Below are 13,714 nucleotides of genomic sequence, written 5' to 3' on the forward strand. Positions count from 1 at the left end.
CAAAGGTGCATTCGTAATTTCGCAAGTTGTAACGAGGCTGCTTTGAATTTTGATGAGCCACGGATCGGACAGCGTTACGGCCTTTTCGTTTGTTACTGGCGCGGGCTGCCGAACCGACGTCACGTTCGATCCTCTTCCTCCGTTTTATTCTGATTACAGTCATCGCTTACGTGTCACTACTAATTAACTCCCTGCGTATGCCACGTCGAGGAGAAAAGATGCGACTGATGCTTTTAGTCGTCAGGGTTGCCTTATTGCGCGAATTTTCACATAAAAACAACTTTCGTTTACTTCTGGTTCGCGGACCATAACGAGTGACCGAACCGTATACAATAACTCGTCGGTACGTCACTGGAAGAAATAATAAACTTATCGAAATAATAAAATTATCAAATGCGTGGCACGTCATCTCAGCGCAAGAGGTTAATGAAGACCAGCAACTCGGTTTATTCGTCGTCGAGTAATTTCGATCGAAATAGAAAAGAAAAAAGAAGAGAGCCTCGTTTAACGTGGCGCGTTACAACACGCTCGCGCGTAGACGCGATCTCCACACACCGAGCGAATCCGGCAAACTCATTTACATGAAAAGAATGTAAATCGTCGGGACAAAGCAATTTAGGCAGCGGCTATACATAACTCCGTCGTATCAGCCGCGTTTTAAAAGTAGACAGCTCGCTCGACTTCCGTTAAATCGCGCTCGCAATCAGTCGTTGCAATCGACGAATTGCGGTTGCGCCGGCCCTGGAACACTCTTCGTGGGGGTAACTACCAACTCAACCTCCTCCACCTCCACCTCCACCTCCCAACCCCGACCCCGACCCCCCCCCGCCGCCTCCGGAACCTCTACACCTCAACCACAACCACACTTGTCCAACGCCACTTCGCGAGTTCCGCGTGTACGTGCAGACACCGCCGCGCGATGCGATCGTGGTGGTAAGTCGAGTGCTTCCGTGTGCGCGCACACCACCGCGCGAACAACTCGCCGCGATCGTGTTGGTTGGTAAGATTCGAATGTGTAGCGAGGACGTAACGCGAAGATCGGTCGGCGGCAGCGCTAGCGTCGTGCCTAAGCGCACTCACGGCACAGACTCCGTACAGCCGTGGCGCCATCGAGTTTCGCTTTTCGTCGTTCACGGTACGTCGCTGCGGGCCGCTGAGCGCCGACCAGACGACAGTTTGCCCTGTGTGCCTGGACGGGGTGGTTGTCATCTCGATCAGTTTCGAATTGTGAAACGTTCGCACGCCTTCGTAGTGGTATCGCGTGAGAAACGGCGACGGCCAACGTGTGCGGTTCGTGTCCGCGGATCGACCCCACGATCTCTCTCGGAGTGATCGTTCGTACGCGTTTCAAACTCGACACATGCGGTGGGAAATCGTCGGCGGAGAGCGGAGAGAGGACAACAGCAGAACCGGCAACGATTCGAGAAATGAGCCCACATGATCGTTCGCGATCGCACGACGATTTGACAAATCGCGGTATGACGCGATGATCCCCGAGGTGTTCGTTGCAACATTTACCTTGACTACGTTGCGCGTGGATTTTTGTCGTCTATTGTCCGCCGTCTGAGCAGTGTGTTCGGTGGTGAAAAAAAGAAGGAAAGAGAAAGAAAATAAATATCAAGTGGTCTGGAAGCGAGAGAGGGAAAAGTAAAAGTAAAAGGAAAGTTATTTTCGTTTGTTTACTCGCGTTCGTCGCGCGAATCATGGGTGATGTGTACAGGCTAGTTAGTGACCCGCTCGTAAAGGATACACCCGCGGACAGAAGAAAAATCGACGTGACCATGCCGCTCGCAAGAGTAAGTTTGCACAGCTTATCTTCTCGTTGGTTTCACTTACGGTGCCAGGCGATTGTCACTCTTTCGAATCTGTGTCTCGTCACCCGTTTCCTTCTGTTTCGATCTTGAAAGGTTGAAGATCGTGTCACAGCCGGAGGCGAGGATACAGGCTCCAATGCTGGCAGGGTCGAAATGGAGTATCGGAAGAGAAAGAGAGAGAAAGGATCGTCTATTGTGGTCTCTTGATCCTTTTCTTCTTCTTCTTCTTTTTCTTCTTCTTCTTCTTCTTCTTCAGATTCTTTTGCTCCGATCCGACCGCGTTCTCTATCTTTCTCCATCTCGGTCCGATCAGCGCGCGCGCTTTCTCCTCGTCTTCGTCACGTTCCGTTCTCCTTGCTCGCGTCGTTCTCTCGTTGTTTCTCTTTTTTCCGCGCGTTCGGAGCAACGAGAGCCACGACGAATCGAAACGTGCACGCCTAGCGCGTTTAGATTATTACGACTCCGCAGGCGAGAGGCCTGCTTTGTGCCGGCATTGAATCACGTATGTACGCGGATGAAAGATTAAAGTCGCGCGCGCGACGATTGAAGGTGAATCGTCTTTTTGGCACGATCGAACTGTCAATCGCAACGAGGGGGATAGAATCGCGGATAAAGACGGATCGAAAGTGTCAAACTCAGCTGCCGCGGCAGCGGAGAGAACGTGCTCGAGAAATCTAAGACGATTCATCGATCATCGAAATACCACTCTGTTTGACTTCGCTAACTGACGGAATTCAACGCAGTTCTTAATCGGTTAACTTTTCACGAGCTCGACGTTCGACGAAAAGAAATAGCGGGCTCAAATGGATTTCGCCGCTACTCGTGCAAACATCCACGCCTTTATCGTGTTTTCGTTTCGCGTAAAAAATACTTACGCCTTTTTCGAGATGCTGTTATTTTCGCGGCCGTTTGAAATCTACGCTTCGATAGGAATATATTAATGTTGGACACAACTGATCGTTCAAATTTGTTATACAAGTGTTGTTACGCTTTTACAGTGAAGTATTTGAGAATATTTCTTTTATTTTCGTTTGGATCATTGATTAATTTTATGACGACATAATGTGTGACTAAATAATATATATAATTATAAACATTATATATATATATATATATATATATTTATATGTGTGTATATGTTTATGTATTTATACAATACAATTACACGTATACATATTATACATTACACGTGTGTTAGTCATCATCAGAATCAATTTACTTTCTATCGAGACAATTAATTCTCCAACATTCTTCCGGTCATTTTTGACTCATTTATATTTTTCTAAAATTGAAAAATATCTCAAATTAAAAAAGAGTACAAGTAGGTTCTTATTAGCGTGAATATTATAAATAAAAAATATAATATAAAAAAAGATAAAATTAAATATACTATAGTATAGTACTATAAGGTAGTTATATATTTAAACAATGTTTCAAATTTCCTCCCTGATTAAACATATGTGATTTTTCCTTACAATTCAATTTTCTATCATAACAACATTTGATCATTTTATCATAAACTTGCTACATCTCTATACGAGTGAAATGGGATGCTAAATCACAGTGTAATGAAACGTCATTGAAATACGAGGTAACTTTATTGCTATTAGTTTCAGTGAATTGGAATTATATTAATCGTAAAAATAAGCGTGATTCATTACGTCGGCTGTTAATGTCCAGTTAATGTCCAACTGAAATATCGTTATGTCGACTAAAATTTTTAAATCATTTGAGATAATCACCTCAAACGCGAATCATCATCTTCAGTTATAAATATTTTTCATTAACCTCATTCGATCAAACAGTCGAACACACACGTAACGAGCAAATTACACATTTAAAACTTTCCATTTCCCTTTGTATTTCGTATTCGCGTAGCGATCATTTGGCAAAACTAAACGATTATAAATCACAATTAAACACCGTGCTCGAGCTTTTTGTCGCGAATTTCTTTAAAAAAAGAAATCGTCATGCCTCTCCACCGTTTTCTTTCACCGTTATCATTCACATCTGCCTCTGTCGTTCGTGCTCGTTAATAATTATCATACAAGGGATTACTCGAGTATTTCGCGATCCCTCGATCTTCTTTTTCTCCCTCCCCCTTTCGCGGTATTCGTGACAACGGTGATAAAAACGATAAGTACCAAGTAGTGTAAGAAGGCATGATAGTTTCTACCAAGTGATCCGAGATTGCGAGAAGGCATGCAAACTATCTCGAGTGGCCCGAGTTATTCGAGGCTTACGATTGCGTTTTCGTATCGCTGTGCTTCGTTTCTCTCGCAAGCCGGAGAGAATAATAGAATGGCCGAGGATAGGAGAGTGAGTGAGAGAGAGAGAGAAAGAGGAGCTTGTTTCTTAATACACTGCATAATAATTACTGTGTCGTCGCGCGCCGGCAAAGCTTCAAGAAGTTTATTACGAGCTCGTTGAATATTCGACCATGCCCCGTATTGAGAATTCCGCGGCACGATCGTCAAAAATTCGACGAGCACGAACAACCATCAGCCCCCCTCGGGCACTCGGAAACTCCGTGATCGTGCAAATTAAATATTAATCTGGACGGTGTTCGGTATTCGGGTAACAATAGCGGGGGATTCGCCTCCTGTTACATCAATATTAATTGCCTCATCAACGTGTTATCGGCACCTCGGGAGGATTTCGCTCGGAGAGTCCGAGGACACACTCGTGCCTCTCTTCGGTCTCTCCTTGTCGTTCGAAGAAAGGTAATTATCGCGTCGAACACGCCAGGCCGTCTGTTCTCGTCGAATCCCTCTAATTTTTCACCCGACTCGTTCTTTTTTTTCAAGGGACGCGCGACATCAGCCTTAACAAACGTTTTTTCCACGCCCACTTTCTCCCACTTTAACGCGATAGTTAACACATTGTGAACGGCAGACGCGAATTCGCGTCTTTCAGTTTTCAACTGTTGCGGACGAGAGACGAGAATTCTCGTGTTTCAACGTTGCAGACTGGGGACACGATTAGGCAACGTTATATATAATATATAATTATATATTATAATGTTATATAATTTTTTCAAGAAGTAGGGAAATTGTTTCCTAACATACTACACTAAGAAACGTTACTGGTTTTCATTTTATTTTATTTAATAAAGTACCTCTGAAATGAAAGATAATTAATAATTTTAATTGTTAATAAAATCATACAGTTGTTAAATGCTATACATTCTCTTGAACCTTCTCAAGCATATATTAAATAATTCAAAAAGTACGAGAAAGTACAGACTATATGTTTATCAGAGTATACCGACCTCAATGTGTTAATATAAATATAAAATAAATAATAGTTGAAATCTGAAATACATAATAAATAGATTCTTGAATATTACTATAAAAAATATATAATAATATATATAATATAATATATAATATTTAAGAATATTTTATCAATGTGAATTAAAGAAGTGCATATGTGCGTTGTACAAAGTTTCTCTAAGTTGCTCCAAAAATGTGCGGACCCTGGGAGCAGGTTGGGCGCGCCGAGTGCGGTACGCAATGTGTTAATAGATAAATATTCGAAGGATTTCGCACGCGGATTGAACGTGAATCGCGTATAAAATCGTTTGGATCAAATATTACTGAGCGATTCGACACGAGTGATGGTACAATTCACGCTCAGTCCGGTAATAAATACGGCACGTGTTAGTCGTACACGGTGGCTAGATAACGACCTCTTCTAATGTGATTTTCGAAACGGAGATAACACGGCCTCTCGAGGCAGCTCCAACGTTCTCAGACTTTTCCTATCGGCCGCGGTCTCGCACTTAGCCGTGAATTACCTCGACTCGCGACTAATTTTGTGTTCCTCCGTGCGCTAACCTAAGCGGTAATTGAATTAACAGGGTAAGAAGGAAGGGATGGGAGTTGCTCGAGTCGAGGAGCGTGCGTGTCCCCCTTTTATGCGCGTTCTTCTCTCGATGGGGAGAGAAAGTTCCACCTGAACCTTCAGGGATAAATAGAAATGAAATGGAACGAAATGATGGAGCATTATCTTGCATTAACGCATCCAGTAGCACCCCGGGAACTCTAGGGGGGGAAACGCGTATATATCGCGCGCATATGTCACTTTATAAGCTTTCCGCACAGGACGTGCCATATTTAAGACCGCACATGGCGCTCTTGTGATCGTGTCCCTTGCAGCGCTTTTGTGCCACGTTCAGTGTCCTGCCCGTTAATAACGCGTAATTAATAACAGCTCGTTGGTCGACACATTTACACCCCGTTGTTAAAGGAATCCGAAGGAATTGAACGTTAACGGGGATCGATTGTTTTTGGGAGGGGGGCGCGATTTGAAACACGGCGCGGTTTTCAATATCGGATAAAGTCGACACGCTGGTAACGGCGTTGTTACGGTTAATCCGGTTTGCACGATTGGCTATGGTAATGCGGATACATTAACAATGCACGCATATTGATATTTGATAGGTTCGCAGTCATTTATCACGAGGAACTCTCTGTGTACGAAAGATCCATCGCATCCACGTACTATCCGTAAAGAGTGCCGATCAGCGATTCGGGTAATTAAATCACCACTGAAAAATCTTTGATTAGCATTAATGTGATTAATCGCGGATGGATATTAATTATAGGAGGATGAATATTCACGAGGAGGAAGTAATATTACACGATGTAGTCAAAATTAAGGTTCCTAGGTATACTACATCGATCAACATCAATCTCAATAACGAACGAAATTAATGATAAGTATGAAAATTATTATTCACAGTGTGCTGTGCACTTAAATCGTGCATATTATTAATGCACTGCAACGAACAATTGCTGTTATTGTTTAACCCTATATTATGTCGTAATACCTTCTTCTTACAAAAAAGTCGAATAAAATAACACGAATACATGTATTCACGAGAGAGAAATAATGTTGTATTACGTGATAATCAAAATATCGATCGACATTAATCTCAGTAATTAATTTCATAAGTATGAAAATCATTTGTACGTTTCACAATGTACCGTTGAATTCTGCAAAACTGCTACTAATGTTCTACAATGAATAAATCAACGTATCATTATTCAACCACACGAGATTCAAAGTTTTTAACAACGCGAAAAATCTGGCGAAAGATTATACCATGGCATCTTCTTACACAAGGAAGCCAAAGCAGTAACGCCTGTTAAGCTCTTTAAAGTTTCGTCTTCTTTCCCCCCGGTATTATTTTAACGTCGAAAAACATGCTCGTTTAGCATCTCATAGTAGATATCTCAAGCTCTATGGACAAACGCGTTTTGTGCGTTCGTCGTCCGAAAGATACCGAAAAACCCCGTTGACGGACGTGCGTGAGGTAAAAACCGAAAGGTACGTGACGAATAATTGCGAGGGTCGCGCTTTTAACCACTTGAGCTGGCAACTGATTGCGGACCAGAACGAGTGACCAAACCGTATACAATGATTCGTCGCTTTCTTCTTGAACTCGTCGGTATGATATCACTGGATATGGATAGAAATTACCGAGAAGTAATAAATTTATTATTTGCTTTGCTTTGGCTACACTTAAGTATACTTAAAACCGAGAAAATATTGCAATTTTGGGACGAAAAATTCTCGACGTGCGTGGCACGTCGTTCCAGCGCAAGAGGTTAAGAAGCCAGCTTGTCGCAAGGGGCGAAAATTACAGGGCGCGGCAGCGGAGAGTCTCAGCAGAGCTAAGGAGAAGGTTCAACTTTTCATTTCGGATTTACTCGTCGTAAATTAGGTGAAAATAGCCAAGTAGAGAATACTTTTAGTACCCGTGTTACCAACATATAACTACGACGTGTAAGACAGTCTGCCTACCTACGTGCCGAAGTGTGTACTCGTCGAGGACAAGCTAGACCGGTACTACCGCTTTTTCTCCCGTTCTCTCCTTCGTTTCTCTCTTCGTTCGGCCGCCATACGTACATACACGGGGGTATCCACGACGAGAAATGGTCGACCATTCTTTCCTCGCCTACCTGGTCTCCTTTTTCAAAAGAAAACGTGGCGTGCACTCGTGCAGCGCGCTGTTTTTCCACCGTGCTGTATAACCGCAGGACGTAATAATTATCGCGGCGACGACGATTCAGTTCTGACTTCGATATCTCAGATGCACTTGGCTGCACGCGCAGCCAATATCGTTGTCCTATCGGACGAGAGCATCGAGAGTACACACGATTTCGCGTGTACACGTTTGAAGTTTGTCTTATCGACTCTGAGCTCGTATCATCTTTGACCCGGTATTCGAAACGCGACGTTAAGGGCACAGGCGGTCTTGAGATTTTAGCGTTTCGCTCTGACCGCAGTGTGTATCGGTAAGGTGTGTGTGTGGTATCTCGATGGTCCTCGATGGTCCTCGATGATGAAGCCGATTCGAATTTCACGCTACGTCGATCTTTGCTTTTTTTTCTATTTCGAGATAATGGGTCACTGTCGTGTCACAGTCGCGTTGATAAGCAAGTTGACAGAAACTTGCACGATAAACCGACACATTGATGTGTCCGTGATGATTGACAAAATTGAAAATATTCCACGTAGATTTTTTTCGTAGTTTCGACGTTTCTTTTTATATTAATATTTAAACTTGTTATTTCGATTAAATTGTGCGGAAATTTATGGAATAAAATGGAAGTTGATGTAGTAGAATTATTGAAATTAATTGTGCGACAAGTGTGTTCGAATGATATAACAATTTTCTTCATATTAAATTTCATATGTTTTACATGTAAAATGTTGAAGATTCTATAATTTTTTAATCATTATGTCATATAAATTTTTTAACACAAGTAATTGTTTGAAGTTGCATATCTTTTATGCCTCTCACTGTTTGATCCTCTTTTCCGAAGCTTCAAAATGAAGAGATACATCTTCGTCGTCGTCGTTGTCGAATTATAAATAATTTTCAGTTGATTATTCTTTATTTTTGACACCGTTGATGATTTCCTAATGGCCTATTTTGGAACTACGTTTGTTGTACACTCGTTATTCTTCAACTTCTTAATAATTTCACATTTTGTTTCAATTAATAACACTGTCTAGCTCACGCCAGTAACACAACACAATATTACGTAATAAATACTCAAAGAGATCTTGTTTTGACAGTCATCTTCAATGATTAAATTAGGAAAATACTAAAATATTTCAATGATAGAGCGTTCTAATAATCGATATATATGATAATACTTATATCAACCTTATTTTATTTTAATTTCAATACAATTTAATTATAAAATAATAAGAAGTTTAAATAGATCTGAAGACAGGTTTTTTACAAATTTGTGTTTTTATAACTATTGATATTAAGATGCACAAAGAATGAACATAATAGGGATATTTCCGCCAGTTGAAACCAATATAAACAATTGTTTAATTTTGCAAATGTTTCTTCAGTTAAACGAAATGAATTTTGTATAATTGTTCTGCAATTCTTGATACTGATGAATATTCAGAAGTATTTAATATTCTTCTACAGATCCTCAATCAAGATCTGAACTCTACAGGCCATACTGATACAAATTTTGTATTGTGTACTTAGGATTTCGATCGTGTTGAAATATAATAATTTCTTCAGGAAACAACATGCTCTCGACTACATTCAATTAATGTTTCGCGTGATAGAATATATTTATATGTGTACTGATGCTTCTGTACATCAGAATATTTCTCCGATTAAAGAATATTTCTTATTATTATTTATTCAAAAAATATTCCTTAATAATAATCCTTCAATAATTCCTTAATAATATCTGCAGTTTTGAAAAATGATTTAGATTAACATTCTGCAACGCGTATTTGTTAATGTTCACGCAACAATAAAAAAATTACTTACCCGAAACCTACAGTTATGCTCTTCACAGTAAATCATGAATTCTTTAAAAATGCAATTGTCCATCATTAATAAGATAATAATGCTCGCATATTGTGCAGAGAATACGTGAATTATACAGTAATCAAATACGAAATTGAAGTGGAATTGACGTCGAACAACTTACATCCGCGAACGTATCAAGAAATATTATAATACGTTGTAACATGGCGATAATATGAGGAAGTATATAGTACGCTATATACGTGTCGAATCGGTGAACGTATTACTCATCGCAATGTAAACGATTTCGAATATGTTGGAGGCGGAGATTGCAATTATTGAAGTATCTCTTGGTACGTGCTTTAATTTTTTACACGATCAACAACGATCAATTTGATCCGCTTTAATCTGTGACTTGAGTTATGTATATTGCGGAAAGAGGGACTTTATTCGGGATTGGAAATAACGGGATTGCATCGTTACCTTATACACGATAATCTTCATATCTTTAAACAATTTAAATCGGGCAGAAGCTGCTCATCGACACGAATTCTTCGATATAGAATCGTATTTTATTTATCGAGTTTCATTTATCGAGTGAATTTTTCACGTGTTTAAATTTCTATCGTTCGAAAATAAATTTCTCAATAGACTTTTAGATACACATGTCTTACTTTAATTGAAATAATAAAAAAAGTTGTAATTCCCGCCTCATTATCGTAAAATTCTATCACGTTGAATATAATTCTCATCGCATTTTTCATTTGATTCTTTTGTTATTTAAAGAATGTATTAAACATGAACGAGTTTACCAAGACAGAAATTCGAGTAAACACTTCTAAATAATGGAAAACCATTCCTTTATCTCGCTTTGATTTTATTTTCCTCAAATATCTGACTTTGAGTGATGAATAAGTAAAGTAAAGTAATTAATAAGATAAGATTTCTAGAAATTCCCGAATTTCTATTCTATTAAACTCATTTTCTTTTTCTTTTAGTAAGTAATAGAAATAGAATATTTAAACTACCAACAAATCGATGATTGGTAATGATAATAATGCTAAAAATAAGACGAGAATCGTGTAGCTGTACTTGATTAGTGGCAGCAGAAATTGTAGGAAATTACACTTTCTGACCGTTATTTATTTCGCGAGGAAAACGCTGAACAATCTTTCTTCATTTTTCCTCGCGTACTCGTCAAACAGTTACCCGTACCCAACTTTGTGGAATATTATGCGGGTTGAATTTGAAACAACTTTCAAAGGAGTTACGTTTCTTGCAATTACGATCAGTTACGATCAACTTCGCTAATGGAGAAGTCAATAACGAATGAAGAATCATCGTCGGCGAATAATCGTGTATATTACGCGCGGGAAAAAGTAGCTCGAGACAACGTCTGGCAATCGCTCGTGCAGAAAGAAAGAAAGAAAGAAAGAAAGAAAAAGAAAAAGAAAAAGAAAAGGGAGAAATTCCAAATTTTCAGATGGAAGTTATTAGAGTTCATCAATATCGAATCCGGTCCGTCTGCGTAAAGACTTTGCTTTCATCCATTTCTATATTGGCTTCTCTCCCCGCCCCTTTCTCAGCTCGTTCGTCTAAGAGCCGCGGTCTTATAGCAGGCAGGCAAGAAAGAGCAGTTGAAAAATTTGAATGGCTGAACTCCTGGAGCTCATAAATCTGGAACAATTCCACGATAAAGGAAATTCCTTCCTTCTCTTCCCCCTTTTATCGGCTCGCTTTTTCCCTCCATGCCTCCGCGCCGCGTTTAAGTATGGTTTTGTCGGGCAGACGTGAACGAACCATTGAATGGCAAACTTTCGTTTCGCTCAACATCACCGAACGCGATCGGTTTCTAAAACTCGGAGCGTGAGGGGGAGGGGTGGAGGGGGGGAGGGGAAGGGCCGTTTTAATTACTAGCCGATCGAAAGCGTCTCGCCCGCGAGAAAAGTTGAATGAATCATCCCGTTGATAACCGAACGTCTCTAAGTCGATTAAGAATTTTTCGATCTCTCGGTTTATCGTGCATTGGCAGCGCCGTTCGGAAAATAAATTCCACCGGTATAAGCCGGGGAACAGTTATTACAGATTTTCTGCGATATTCGATAACGCGGGTCGTATACACATCGGCGCGCGGACACATAAATTTCAACACTCAACACACACACACACTTTCTCTCTCTTTCTCTCTCTCTCTCTCTCTCTCTCTCTCTCTCGGGCTCAATTCCATTCACGACATCACGAAGAGCATTCACTTCGGACGTATACATAGATCCTCCGACGAATATTTCCCTATTTACGCCAATTCTCTATCCTTCCGGCCCCGGTTTAAACGCAGCGTATTTATTTATTGCTCTTTCGAATAATCCCGCGGCACGGTCAAAACCAGTCGAAGAAGCCAAACGCCCTCCTGGTCCTGTATTTAGGGATAGATCATCGTAATCTTGGATTAACTACATTTCGATAAACGAGTTTCAAACGGCGAAAAAAGAAGGAGATGAAAAAGGAAACATTGCCGATCGATTTCACGACGTATCGCAGCGCTCTGAGAGCACCTCGTATCGTGAGATTAAATCGCTCAACTGCCACACGAAGGAAATCGAGTGATAAGTCCTGCAAAGATTGGCCGCGACGTTAACCTGTGTCTCGTGTCTGGACGACACGTTCTCCAATATAACATTCCTCCTTTTCTTCCCTTTCTTCGTTCCACCCCTTTTTCCAAGCGTAATGCATGCGAGCGCACGTACATATGTATGTTCGTACAGTGCGTGCACGTCGTTCTGGGAGCTCATTAATGTTTTCAAGATGGGGGAGACCGTGGCCCCTTTGACCTTTGGAAAGAAAAAAAGAAAAGAGAAAGGAGTAGAGAAAAGAAAAAAAAAAAAAAAAGAAAAACGACCGTACAGACGAAAAAGCAAAGCGCTCCGGCAAGTGGAGCCAGGGGAGAGAAAAGTAAAAGCACGTCTGAAATCTCTGAAGGACACTAGACTCGCTGCCCCCCTTGTCCCTTCCCTCCCCCTGCGGACTACGCCGCGTACGCAATGAAAGAGCGTGCATCTTCTGAAAATATTAATGACCGGTGCTCTGCTTTCTTAATTAAAACTCTGTCTCCGTGTTACCATCGTTCACGACAGCGTTGCAGGATTCGTCGCCGAACACGCGTGTTTCGTGTTAGTACGAAGCAGGGAAACAGCCGCTCGCGCAGAGGGGAGATGGGCGATGGTCGATAGACGCGTCCTTCCGGTAATTGAAACGGAGTTTTACGATCGCCAGATACTTGATGCGTTTTCCGCGTCATTTGTAATGCAATCTTTGGCCGGGGCGCGGAGGGGGCAGCGTGTTTCACGTAACACCCCCTATGGAAATACCAGGAAAATTCCGGGGAAGCAAATTTTTCCAAGGGTTCGTGCCCGCGATATTAAAGTTCGACAGCGACCGTTGCGAAGAAGAGGGGAGAAGAAGATTCTCGTATCCTCGAACGATTCGCCACAATTGTATCTCGCGAAGGGCCGTTTATTTCGGTATACACAAACGAATTTCTCGAATATCTCGTCGCCGATGTTGGCTCCGGTGTGCCACCGATGTTTCCCCGTTTTGTGCAACCTCGCCCCCTTCTCTCCTCGCGCTTTATACGGTGCAACTGGCGCGAGGTATCTCGTATTTCGATCTTCAACGACCGCAGATGTCCCGCAGCGTTGTTGTTCCGTCTTCTCGTTCCTTTGCTGCTGGCGGTGCTTGCAAACTGCCGAACCGCAACCGCTCGGAAAAGGAATCGCCGCCCCTCCCGGGTTTTCCTTTTCGATACCTTCGGTGAAATAAAAGCGGTGGAAACACGTGCGCTTCGCGCGGCCGGGGATATTCCTCCACTGTCTACGGGTAACAACACAATGCGCGGGTAATCCGGTTATTCGAGTAGCTCGAACAGCCCGCGTTATCGTATCGATTTCTCGCTTAACGACATTCCCCCGTCGACAGATACGACGCGGTTTTAAACGTCCTCGTTTTCGTTGATCGCCGCGATTCTCGCGCCCTTCCCCCTCCTCTTTCGTCGGTGATTATTTCTCCGCAAAAGGATCGTATAAATTCTCGAGCTAGCTAGCAGCGA

At 41.7% G+C, this 13,714-nt stretch overlaps 1 protein-coding gene across 1 annotated transcript in view; it reads left to right on the forward strand.

The window, feature by feature from the left end:
- Nucleotides 1–1,068: 1,068 nt before the first annotated feature.
- The window catches only part of LOC122533179, a 338,341-nt gene continuing 325,695 nt past the window's right edge, over nucleotides 1,069–13,714 (forward strand). Inside the window, exon 1 of the mRNA XM_043662621.1 lies at nucleotides 1,069–1,796. Within this exon, the coding sequence (XP_043518556.1) occupies nucleotides 1,704–1,796 (93 nt within the window). The 5' untranslated portion in view covers nucleotides 1,069–1,703. The remainder of the gene's footprint in view (nucleotides 1,797–13,714) is intronic.

The sequence above is a fragment of the Frieseomelitta varia genome, unplaced genomic scaffold (genome assembly GCF_011392965.1).
Source record: "Frieseomelitta varia isolate USP_RPSP 00005682 unplaced genomic scaffold, Fvar_1.2 scaffold_501, whole genome shotgun sequence".
Lineage (NCBI taxonomy): Eukaryota > Metazoa > Arthropoda > Insecta > Hymenoptera > Apidae > Frieseomelitta > Frieseomelitta varia.